Below are 12,391 nucleotides of genomic sequence, written 5' to 3'. Positions count from 1 at the left end.
TCTGTTTTCTGTTGAAGAGAGAGGAAATTTCATCTGTGCTGTAGCACATTTGACAATAAAGTTGTACTCGATACTTGATGTTACGTCGCATGTCAGTCATGTAACGTTAGTATACCGTACGTACACTTATTCAGCCTGTTGTTCTCCATTTTATTTTAATTTTAAATTGCCTTTCAAGATGACATGTATGTTTTTGGTATTGGATTTTATCAAATAAATTTCCCCCAAAAATGCGATTTATACTCCAGTGCGACTTATATATGTTTTTTCCTTCTTAATTATGCATTTTTTGGCTGGTGTGAATTATAATCCGGAGCAAAGTATAATCCGAAAGATACGGTAATTACACTTCATAAAACCAGTTTACTTCTCCAGATGAACTTTTAAAATGTTTTTAGATTTAGATTTTGCTTCTCCAAGACGGGTATATGCATGACAATGAGTGCGACCACTTTCTTGGACAAACACAAAAGTCACAGTGACACCTCTTAAGACATTCAAGTCTGGCAGCTGAAGGAAGGAGTAAATATTATCCCAGCCCCTTGGTGTTTACCTGATTCGGAATTCTGGGTGGTGCTGAATTGCAGCAAAGCTTTGGAACTCTTCAGCCGCACCTGTCCCCAATACGTCACGGCCTGCAGCTCCACAGTGTAGCTGCTGTTGACTTGCAGGGCCTCCAGGTCCACCCAGCTCTGGGCCTGGAACGACAGACAGCGGTTGGCATTCGAGTCGTGTCGCAAAAACTCTTTCTCAAATGCTTGTCACCATCCAAGCTCAGGCTCAGCCTGTGCCAAAACGAGGCCTGCGGGAAAGCCCTTCTTATGAAGAACACATGTGGAGCCGAGGAAGGCCTCCTCGTGGTGAAGAGATAGCCTTCAGGGTCTCGTGAGGGAGCCGTGTTGTCACAGCCTCCCGGGGTTTCCAACCCCAGCTTGGCTTTCTTACATTCCGCTGGCAGCAGCGAGCCTTGATGAGCTCTCGTTATTGACTGCGTGCCTGTTTTGACATTCTTCGGCCAGCGGGGTGCTTTCGAAGCCCCCGAAGGTGCCAAAGTGGAAACCAGTAGTACATGTGTCAATAGGTGTCTGGTGTCTCAGCTCTCGGTGCCACATCTGCTCTTCATTTTGAAAAACTAATTCAGGAGAAGACTCTCCGCAGGTGTGTGCGCGCTGTCTAGACGAGTAGGCTTTCTGCTTGCGTCCCTAATGAAATGATTTTCATGCTGCGCTGCGTGTTTGTGCTGATTGATGAAAGATGCAAAAGAAGCACAAGTCGTCGGTGTATGTACAGTCATCACTACTCCAGAATTCGCTTATTCTTGTTTTTGTCTGTTGGAATCAATGCCCAGCTATTTGGTAAAAAAAATAAAATAAAAAAAGAACCAATGCATGTTTTTGCACTCTTTCTGAGGCTGCCAAAGCACTGTCTATAAAGGAATCCTTTTCAATTTGGAACTGTCGTCCTCTTCCCCTTTTTCCAATCCTCTGGTTACATTAATGAGCAATAAATAGTTATGTTTTTTAAAGCGTTTTCTTTCGATATAATAGTGTGTGTTTTCACTAGTTTCGATATCAAATTCCACTTATTTTTAACCACAGATCAGTAAAAAAAGGGACAGATAATTTGATTATGGAGCTGGAATGATAAATTGCATTTTCATTCATTTCAATGGGAAATATTATCTTGATTTATGAGGGTTTCAAGTTACAAAGGGGCTCATGGACCAATTAAGTTCATAACTAGAAGTTCCACAGTATTGGCAGTTTAAACGGTTTATATTGGCAATTTTTAGTGGAGGTGTCAATTACTAGCAGTTTTTCACGATTCACAGCAGGGCTCAGTCTGTTTCCCCATGCGAATAGCATGGGATTACTTTGTTAAAATTCCATACGGTGAAAGCTCCAGCGTGGAATACAATTAAACTTTTGAATTATGGGTTGTTTTAACTGCAAAAAAAATAAAAAATCCATGACCTTACAACTGCGTTAGAACAGGTTAGCAAGTGACAGACTGATGCTGTATTCCGACTTGTGTGAAAACTTGCTCAGAACAAAACTCTGTTGTAAACCGAGGAACTCCTGTAATTGAAATTTAATTGTATAGCACTGAGCAGCCAGACACTTTCCAATGTTGAAGTTCCATTTCCTTCTTACTGGTTATCATCACACTCTTCCTCTTTGCTGTCACCGGTTAATCCTTAACATAAATTTGGCAAACTTGATTGACTTTTGGAGAATGCCACCGTATTGATCTAAAAAAAAAAAACTGGGAAAAAATAATAATACAGACTCAGACTAGTCAAATTACTGCGCTGGGAGTCGTTGTTTCATTCCTAAAGTGGTTTGTCACAGTCCATTTGGTAGCCGCAACCAAGAATTCCAGAAAAATGAAGCGGAATGGCTTTTGCCAGAAATCTACACAGCATCACGCAGGGTGTGTAAATGTCAGAGAAAATAACCAATACTGCATGTAGCCATAGATTTATTCTGCTCATTTACGAGAATGATTTTAAATCGAATTCAGTATCTCGGTTTTAAATTATGAGGCTTGGCAAAACTGCTCAAAATCCTCCACAGCGATCAACATTCTACAGAAGGAGCAATGTGCTGTAGTATGAGCGGAGGATCTCTTTGATTTAGGGTGGGGGGGGGGGGACCAACTGATCCGAGCAAGGTCTAATCAATGAAGACACGATACATAACAGGAGGTTTTCAGTTTATGATGGAGTTTCATTCCTTTGGCAGCTTGTATCGAGGCTGGAACGCGTCGTAGTCTCTCCCTAACCTACAATAATGTCATAGGCAAGAAATATTACAGTATTTGTATGGAAAAAAATTGTAGGCATAAATATAAAACACCCCCCATCCCCCTAAAAAAAAAAAGAAGAGCACTAAGTACAGCCAGAAACCGACCTCATTCGCACAGCGCTGCACAAACTATTCATAGCCTGGAAACTATCATGGTAAACAAAGGTGTTCCCATATAACGGAGCCTCTAAGATCGGACCATTTTCAATTGATCTCTTGTGGAAAAACGTGCCTGTAGGTCACACTAAACAGCGGCATCACGTGAAACCTCTTTGTACATGACCGGAGCTCAATTCTGTATGTTTTGCTTTTACTTTGGAAATTTTGCGTCAGTTCAGCAACGAGCAGCCTCAACCAGGGGTGGTCGTAAAAAAAATAAAAAAAATTTAAAAAATTTAAAATATGTAACGTAAGCAGGGTCTCTTTCAGTAGCACCGTTTTCCGGTTTTGTACATGCTTGACCCTGACCCTGGAAGAGGTTTCAGGGTGTCCACGTTTCTTGACGGCCTTCCATCCCTACTAGGGGTTGAGCGGACTAGTCTACTAGTCAACTATATCGCTCTGCAATGTCAGCCACAGCTTCAAATTGATTAATTGCCAATCATGTGTTGTTGTATTATAAACAAAGAAGCAGCACTGGAATCAACGTGTGGTTATCTGGTGTAGCGATTTAGCATATTACGCTACTTTATTCTTGCACCGCTGTGTAAACTAGTTCATTACTTGCAGTTTGTAACCCTGAAACGCGCTATGTCCGTACCGCCCAAAACCAAGCCCCCTCTCTATATTTATTTGCACCAGTTTATCCGTAAAAATTATGGATCGTTTTACATCACATTTTTTTGCATGATTGTCACAGTGACACAAGTTGAGGCGACATTCTGACCATATTGCGTGGTTTCATTCTCTGCTTTTTACCATCTCTGTCCGAGTGCCGAGTGGATACGATAATGACAATCACATAATCTTAATCTGTTCACAATTTGTACGCGTTTGTTGTATGTGCAGATAAAATGCTTACATGTGATAAAGCCACAGAAGCAGGCACCATGAGCAACAGAAGGGATGGCTGCCAGTCGACATCAATGAAGTCCCAGAGCTATTTTTAGCATCCTTCTAGTGTCTGAAGTACAATAAATAACGACCCGATAATGTATCTTTGTGGAAATACTGCATGAATCACAATTAACGTGTCCTCCTTCAAAGCGTAACCGCGCTGAAGGGTTCTTCAATCAGTCTGAGGAAGGAAAAGCAACAAACAGAACCGCTGACTCTGTTTGTGATTGATGGCTTTGCATGCAACAACGGAGAATCCCGAGGAGGAGACCTTGAGTGAGATAATGTCGGAAAGCGGAAAATGATGAGGGGGTGGGTTGAGGGGGGGGGGGGGCGATTGGGAGGGAGCGTTTACCCCGTTGGTGGTCTTTCTCCTCCTCTTCTTGGACGGAACCGTCGACTTGGTGGGCACAGTCCAGCTCCAGAACACTTTGTAGTGATGTATGGGAATGTCGGGCTCCTCTGGCAAGCTCCAGTTGAGACGAACTGTCACCAGACCTTCATCTCCCTGCGTCACGTTGGTGACACGCAGGCTGCTCGGGCGCGGCGGGGCGGACGGGTCTGGAGGACAAAGAAGCGAACGCTGTCACGGGGGTGACAAATCTCACACATCTGCAGACGTTTAAGACGCCGAGGTTCTTTTCGGGCGAGTCTGATTTAAGGTGGAGTACATTTGGAGCCAAAATGCCTTTCACCACTTTGGCTGAGGAGTGGAGGGGTGACTGGTATGACACTATGTAAAGTAATTAGCCCTCCGCTGACAATGCACTGTGAGATGTTATGACAGGTGTCATATCCCGGCTACGACAGCACAAGTGGTCAGGGGTGAACAAACACATGGCGGCCAGCTTTGGCAACGGCATCAGAGCGTTGTGAAGAATGTGCGAGCGGATTCGATGCGCTCCTTTTGCTGTGCTATAGCTTGCTTCTGATGTCAGAAAGAAAGAGGCGGGGCCACTTGCCAGAAGTCTTCGAATGTAATCAAGTACAAATACTTCACGACTATATTTTAGTTGAATTTTCACGGTCCGTACCTTACTTTGTTGTTGTTGGGGGGTTTTTTTTGTATAATCACTTTTACTGTACTACATTGCCTAAATGAAATAATACAATAGTACCTTCAAAATAACCTTGCCTGCAAGGTGAATTCGCACCGTACTTATGAGTTTATAAAACCCAGAGAATTGTCTTGTCTTAAGACCGTTGATTTGCCGATCAAGAATATTGGCCGGTGAGTACTTTTATATAATCCGTCAAAATGTGTTCACCATTTATGTTCAAATATCCGCAACTGTCAATGCTAACTGCTAGCATGCTAGCGTGTTATTGTCAGTTATCATTAAGCTAAGCTAAGACTTTTCATAAAGGTGTTTTTTTTAAAGGTTTAAAAATATTGTGTAATTCTTGTTTTTCTTCAGCATGGCAGTAAACTTCAACTGGGAGTGGCCTTGAAAAGCTCGAGGTTTCTTTTTTTGATGGGTTCAGTATTTGCCAAACTGCAGCTCCTTGCTAAGTGAGTTGAAAATTGCAATGTGGTTGGTGTCATGCACAATGTTGTTGACAGCCATGCTCCTCGAAACAAAATAGAGATGCATCTCAACAGCTCTGATCGCTAGCTGCAATTGCGTGCTGTACTTTATACAGGGCTGCTGCTGTACTGCTCCTTGCCTCTGATGTCAGAGAGAGAGAGGGAAAGCAAGAGAGAGATAGGCAGTGCCACTTGCCAGGCACTAGAGCAAGGAATAATGAGAAAATGACTCCTCTCTCTCTCTCTCTCCCTTTCTCTTTCCCTCTCCCACCTGAAACACATTTAAGCTGCTCCAAACACACACACACACACACACGGACGGACACATGGGCTCTGCATATCAGCTGACGTTGGCGGCGCAAGACAAATAAGCCTCCCCCTTCTTACAAATTGCCCAAACAAAAAAAGTGTAGCAGGGGCGAAATTGCAATCAGATGATACAGGGCAGGCTATGTAAATAGCAATGCTCTGACCGAACGTCCGGGAGCTCATCAGAGCCATGACAGCTCCCATCAATCTATCAATGTCCTGCCACTGATTGGCCTGATTGGGGATCGCTTTCTATTCCACCCCCCTGAGCGGAATCCCTTTTTCCCCACCTGGTGCCGCGCTCTATCGGAGCGCCATCCACAATGCTCTGGAGAGCACATGCATGATGAAGGATTGACAGTGCGGGTCAACGCGCGCATATGCTCAGGCAACACACATGTAATACCAGCCACATACTGTATGTACTTGGCTTTGGCCTCTTTAAAGGAAAGGGTCAGGCAAACGATTACCGGGTCATGTTTCCCTATTAATCGATTAAACGTAATGTTTAAAATATTCGCACAGAGTAGGGACTGGCTCCTGGGGCCAAATAATTGACCCAACCCCCCACTCCTGACCACAAAAAGAATCATTCAAAAGTGCCTGTATTCGAATTTTAAACCAAAATACCAGAAATTATGATATCTGACATACAGAAGGTTGGAATTAAGATTAGATCTCAGACACTTACTAACCCAAGTCCTTACTCACATGTACACTGACAAATATTCAATATAGTCAAAAGATGGCAGTTTGTGATATTGTCATTTACTGGCTTGGCATGAAAAAGACATTTTCAGTCGGTCTCGCAGGCCTGTGTGATCAGAATGCAAAGAAACTAAAAGCATTCCAGTTTTCACTTATAAAGTCACATTTCCAGAGGTTTCCACTGTTGAACTTTTTTTTTTTTTGAGGATTTTTCGGTTGAGGAAGCAGATGATAACTCACAGTGCTGTACGCTAATCTACATGAGGTATCTCTGTTAAAAAAAATAAAAAAAAGTTCAGTGCAACTGCCCTGCCAATATGTCAAACAAACTTGCTTAGTGTCATGCAACGAGGCAGCGACATGACGCTAATCTCGAGCAAAGATCTACAGCAACTAAAAAAAGTTGTGTCACTTCACCGGGAGCCAAGATTGCATTTGCATTCATTTTGGAGCTGATATACCCGTCTAATTTAGACATATTACCTTTACGCAAAACTGTAAAGAAGCGGGATGGGCGGTGTGGGGTGGTCCTGTAATCGCATTTGACTGCACTCGAAAGGTTCTGAGCACTCAAATGCCTTATTCAGTTTCACTTCAAAATTTTTGATCTCATTGGCCACAACATTTGGTACACCTTCATAACTTTTTGAGAACCAGTGCAGTTTGCATTTGCGGACATAATTTGTTCATGTTTTTTTAATATACAGTGAAAGCTTGACGTCAAATTAACACGAAAGCAGTGGCGGGCAAAGAGGGCTTCTGTACTTGAGGGCGTTTGCGCCTTTAACCTATCATGTATGGAACGGATTTTTTTTTTATTAAATTTTTCAATTTTAAAAAAGAAATTGATAGTTGAAACAAAACACTGACAAGGGAATGAGCAGGTAAATCAATGCGAAAAGCTCCACCAGCTCCGAGGTCTTAAGCACAACAAATGGAGGTCAGCGGGTGTCAAGCAGGAACTGACACTTTAGTACGAAAGACCACACAACAAGCATACACAAACACACGTGCATATTTACGTACACACCTCTAGTGGAGCGGAAGTGTTTGCTTGGCGCAGTGAACCCGCGGGTCCCGTGTACATTGACCGCGGCCACTCTGAACTGGTACCATCTGCTGGCTCTGATGTCGGCCAGTTGGACCCGCTCCTCGGCAGTCTGAGGGACAGATGGGGAGAGAGAGAACAGCAGGGGTCAGGGTTCACGCCGGGTCAGAGCCCCTCGTGTGAGTTTGCTGGCACATCAGTCATCCGCGTGTTTCTCCTCAGCGAAGCTTTCAAAAGACGAGGTGACTTTGAGGAATGGGCAACTGTATGGACACGTCCGTCAGAGCAGCGCCGCACGTTCACAGTTGCAGCACGTGACGTACTAAAGCCACGTTAACACCTTTGCGTTTACATTTCAGTTTGTTATGGCAGAGTTCAATTCAGATCAGTCAACCTTGGATCGGCTTGTTTCACCCATCGATTTTCTGTAGCGCTTGTCCTCATTTGGGTAACCAGGGATGCTTGGAGCTATCCCACCTGACTTGGGGCCGAGTGGTTGTTTACACCATGGACTGGTCACCGATCAATGGCAAGTGATAGTTTGTGATTAGACATCTCACTAAACATGTTTTCTTCCCACTCAAAAATGTTCTGAAGTGTACAACCAGCACTGGAAACCTAAAGTCCCTTCGAATGAGAAGTGGATTGCTTTGGGTGAAACATTATTTTACGATGGAAACTAATTGATATGGAAGCAAAGCCCTTGGTGGAAACAGCAAACAACAAAAAGACTGCCTGGATCTATTTTGGATTTCTGTATATTGCTACAGGAGGTAGTAGGGATGGAAACCCTGCTGCAATTAGCAAACAAGGGCAGTTGAGGCTGCCACTAAAAATGTTATACACTCGAAATTTTTGGTCGAAAACCGAATTGGTCGAGAACCGAGACGTTCGAAAACCGAGGTTTGACTGTATTACCGTATTTTCCGCACTATAAGGCGCACCTAAACGCCTTCCATTTTCTTAAAAGCTCACAGCGCGCCTTAAAATGGTCATTACGGTAATATGTCAACCCCAAAATGGCTCCTTGCTAGAGACATGCTTACTACGCAGAGTTCAAACTTAAGGCGATCGGTTTCGCAGTTGAACACGGAAATAGAGCAGCGGCAAGATGTTAACGTTAATGAGTCAATGTTATAACTTGCTGTTGGTTAAGTGAACTGTCGCTGCTTTGTTCAGTAAGTTTTACTGACATCTGATCGTCGCTATATAAATCAGGGTGTAGTGTAGTGTCCTGTCGGCATTTCCTTGAGCGTAGCTCCATCTAGTGGATGCATTGTAGATTGTGTCCTATAATGCGGTGCGTCCAATATATGAAAAAAAATTACAAAATAGGCCATTCATTGAAGGTGCACCTCACAATCCAGTGCGCCTTTTAGTGTGGAAAATACGGTATTGTTTAAACCGCTGTGTCACTTTAACATACTTAACATCAATTCATGTACAGTACTACTTTCCTATTTTAGACTGGACTTTGGCGGAATGTTGTGGAATCCTAAGCCGGAAAAGTTGAAGCGTGAACCACGAATATGCGGGGCATTACTGTCTAGCCTTTTGTAGGTTACCCACCTGCACGACCGTCTCCCACTCAGTGGCATCGTCCTCGCTGGGGTGAATGCCAAAGTTCCAGCGCCGCTGCACCACGTAAAGAACGGGTTCCACCGAGATGTTGAACTTGGATGACCAGCGGATCTCCAGCTGTCCCAAGGGCAGCTCGACAAACACCAGCTCCTTCCTCGGCTTCAGGGGGACTCCTGCGGAAGACACGCCGGTGAGTACAGCGGTCTGGAAGTTAATGTTGCGTTTTATTCATTTACGCAAAAGACACTTCGAAAATACATAAAACGCAGCACGGCCATTTGAGAACGAGACATGATCTCATTGCAATAGTTGGGATCCACGCTGAGGGTCAATAGCTTCTTTTCTTGACTGTGACACATTGTGACACTTTTGGCCGCGGTGGTGTGTTTTAGTAGCTGCGAACGTCAAAGTTCACTCACGTCACTGCACTTTGCAATCGGGCCTTTGAGTTGAAGCCACAGAGTGGATGTGTGTGTGAGCTTGATTCAGCGCAGGTGGTCAGACTAATGTTCATCCAAGACTTAATTTACTTCCTCTGGAGTAGGAGATAGGAGTAGTGATAATGAGATTGAGATTGGACTTGTTGGTCAATAAGCTGTCAAGCACTTTAGAATGCTCCATTACAAATTGCAAAAAAAAAAAACCACAGTATCGAGTGCATCAGTCAGAATGATCAACAAAGTAGAATGACGGTTTCTTGCATTTACTTCTCTGCCTCCTGCACGGTAAGGACACAAATTTTGTCTCGGGGGAGTGGGCTGATCTATTGATTTGTCAAGCTTGGTACCCTCAAATGTTACAGTGATGACCACAAATCCTTTCAACCAATGAGCAACCAGCTGTGGTTTACATATCGATGCGGTATCAGCTCAACCCACAACTCTGGCTGAGCAGGTAATACAAACAATGCCGGGTAGCGTCTGCTTTTCATTGGCAAGAATTAGCAAGGCGTACTAAGATGAAGATGGGGTACCTGGTCGTACTCATAGCCAGTGACTCTTTGAGACTTTACTGGTCACGGTGGTGTGTTAGCAGCTGCTCATTTGCATCACTGCATTCAGCCTTCCAGATGCTGTGCGCAGAAAACGTGAGCTTTGTCACGAGCTGGAGGTCAGCCATTTGCTGTCATGAAGTAAAAGATGAGACAGCTACCCCAGGTGAAAAGGAGATAGGGACTGGACTAAGACTTTTACGCTAGGTGCACATGTCCAAGTACTTTTGATGGTTTCATCGCCTCATTTGAGAGCCTGTCACAACATATGACGCAGAGTGAGTTTAGTGAATGTGAGTCAAATAGGAATAAATCTGAAGCAAGAGCAGGATTGTCGATATTGCCTTTAAATTCACCTTTTGCTTTCGTGGAGCTTGTTGTCTCATGATTTGGCCCGTATCCCTTTTCGAAGAAGCTCTCCAAACTGGTTTGATATTTTGAGTCATTTTTGCAAGCTTGTGGATAGTTTTTTTTCCCCCCGTTTATGATTGAGATAAGAGTTTGCACCTAATTTCAGTAAAATTATTTTTGGTCAGTCTCTCTGTGGGGCCCAAGTCAATTATAATAGTTTGTTCAATTATTGTTCAAGTGAGTGTAAACAGGGTGACAAAATTATTGCAAAATCTCAATGTTATTTATTACACATGACAATTTGACATTTCAGTATAGATTTTAGCAGGCTGACACACATGAGTTACTTTCGCGGTCCGTATAAAATGACCTGGAGGGGCCAGATCTGGCCCGCGGGCCTTGGGTTTGACACCAGTGCTCTAGACTGTGATAGATTGTAAGATTTTTGGCCGTAGTGGTGTGTTTTAGCAGCTGCTCACATGTATGTTCACTTGCATCACTGCACTTGCATTCAGTCTTGCAAAAGCTCTTTTCGGTAAATGGAAGTTTTACTAAGTGTAGAAGGTCAACCGAATGCTCATCCAATAACGAATGGGCTGCCATTAAGTAGGAGATAGGAGCGTCGGCTTTGCTGATAATGAGATAGGGATTGGACCGCATCGTCAGTAAGCCGTCAAGCCCTTTAGAACATTATATTGGACCACTGGCGTCCAAGACACGCTCAAGGCTACCGCAGCGCTTGTTGGTGGGCAGCGTGATCAAGACTGTGTTTTGACTTCACGGCATTTCATCTAATTGCATCTCATAAAAGGGGATTGGAAGAACATGCTGGAAGATGAAGAAAGGGCCCCTTGAGCGGCCCGCGGAGTCTTTTGTTTAGTCCCTGCGATAACAGCGTCGTACATGCGTACAGCTGGGGGTCATTGCGCTGCGGTTTCACAGCTCCGTGGCTTGCGTGTGTTTGTGTGCGCCAGTCGACCGACGTGTCACATTTCCTGCGCCACGACGTGCGCCTGGGTAACCGCAGCATTCCTCCCTTCCCCTCGGCCTGAGCTCATCTTCTCACAAAGTCACCCAAGTCCTCCCGGTGCAGACACACGAAACCACACCAGCGCACATCTGTGCTTGCTGCCTGGCTTCTTCCGCAAAATGTGGGAGGGTATCAAATGCACTTTCTCGCAGCTTTACGCCTTCCAAAGATAACTTTCGAATCGGGCTCGCTCCCAACAATCACACAACGTTCGTCTTTCAATGGCCCCGCGTGCTTACTCCAGGCAACATGACGTAACCCTACTGTCGTGCCATGTGGGTGGGGGTGGTGGTAGTGGGGGCTAGTGGGGGATGCATTGATGTCTTAATCGTGCCAGCAATAATCATTTCCACCGCTAACAAACTGCGCTAATCACAGACAGTGGAATAAAAACACTATGTAGGCGGAGGACGGTGGATAGGCTAATTAACTTTCATTGGATTACATTCGATGTAATCATTTTGACATCGACATTTTACGCTCCATTTTTCCCCATCATATTAATATGAAGGATGATCATTCAGGTCGCATCAGTATAGGGCACGGATTACTCAACTTTTATAAAGTTATTAATTCCGCTATTACGGTCCAGCCATCCATTTTATGTATGGCTTTTCCACGACCTGAAGTATACCCTGGACTGGTCGCCAGCCAACTGAAGGGAATATATCAGAAAATAAGCATTTATCATTCATTACAGTCTTCAATTAACCAACCGTGTATGTTTTGGGAATGTAGAGTTGCGCCATGAAGTCATTAATCAGGGAAAGCAACTGAGCGTTGCCAAATAAAACATCTGAATATAGATGAGGGTCGTGGTTTTGTCTAAATACTGCAGGATGAGCTGTTGTGATGCACAGAATGATGGATAAAAAAACATCTGGTTTGGTTAAATGTGATATCCAGGTCAACAAAGGACCAACACGAGACTAGAAAATATTTGCTGTAATTTTTCCAGTTCGTTTTACCAGTAGCACATTTA

At 44.0% G+C, this 12,391-nt stretch overlaps 1 protein-coding gene across 1 annotated transcript in view; it reads right to left on the bottom strand.

Annotated features, from left to right (window-relative positions):
- Nucleotides 1–12,391, bottom strand: part of anos1 (anosmin 1) — a 61,473-nt gene that overhangs the window by 14,504 nt on the left and 34,578 nt on the right. Inside the window, exons 5-8 of the mRNA XM_086124367.1 lie at nt 9,026–9,210; nt 7,439–7,568; nt 4,219–4,424; nt 554–698 (exon numbers count right to left, since the gene is read on the bottom strand). Coding sequence (XP_085980493.1) covers nt 554–698; nt 4,219–4,424; nt 7,439–7,568; nt 9,026–9,210 — 666 coding nt within the window. The remainder of the gene's footprint in view (nt 1–553; nt 699–4,218; nt 4,425–7,438; nt 7,569–9,025; nt 9,211–12,391) is intronic.

Source organism: Hippocampus guttulatus, chromosome 11 (assembly GCF_054856545.1).
Source record: "Hippocampus guttulatus isolate MCC_2025c chromosome 11, RoL_Hgut_1.0, whole genome shotgun sequence".
Lineage (NCBI taxonomy): Eukaryota > Metazoa > Chordata > Actinopteri > Syngnathiformes > Syngnathidae > Hippocampus > Hippocampus guttulatus.
The sequence above is the reverse complement of the archived record's forward strand: the minus strand, read 5'-3'. Positions and strand labels throughout refer to the sequence as shown.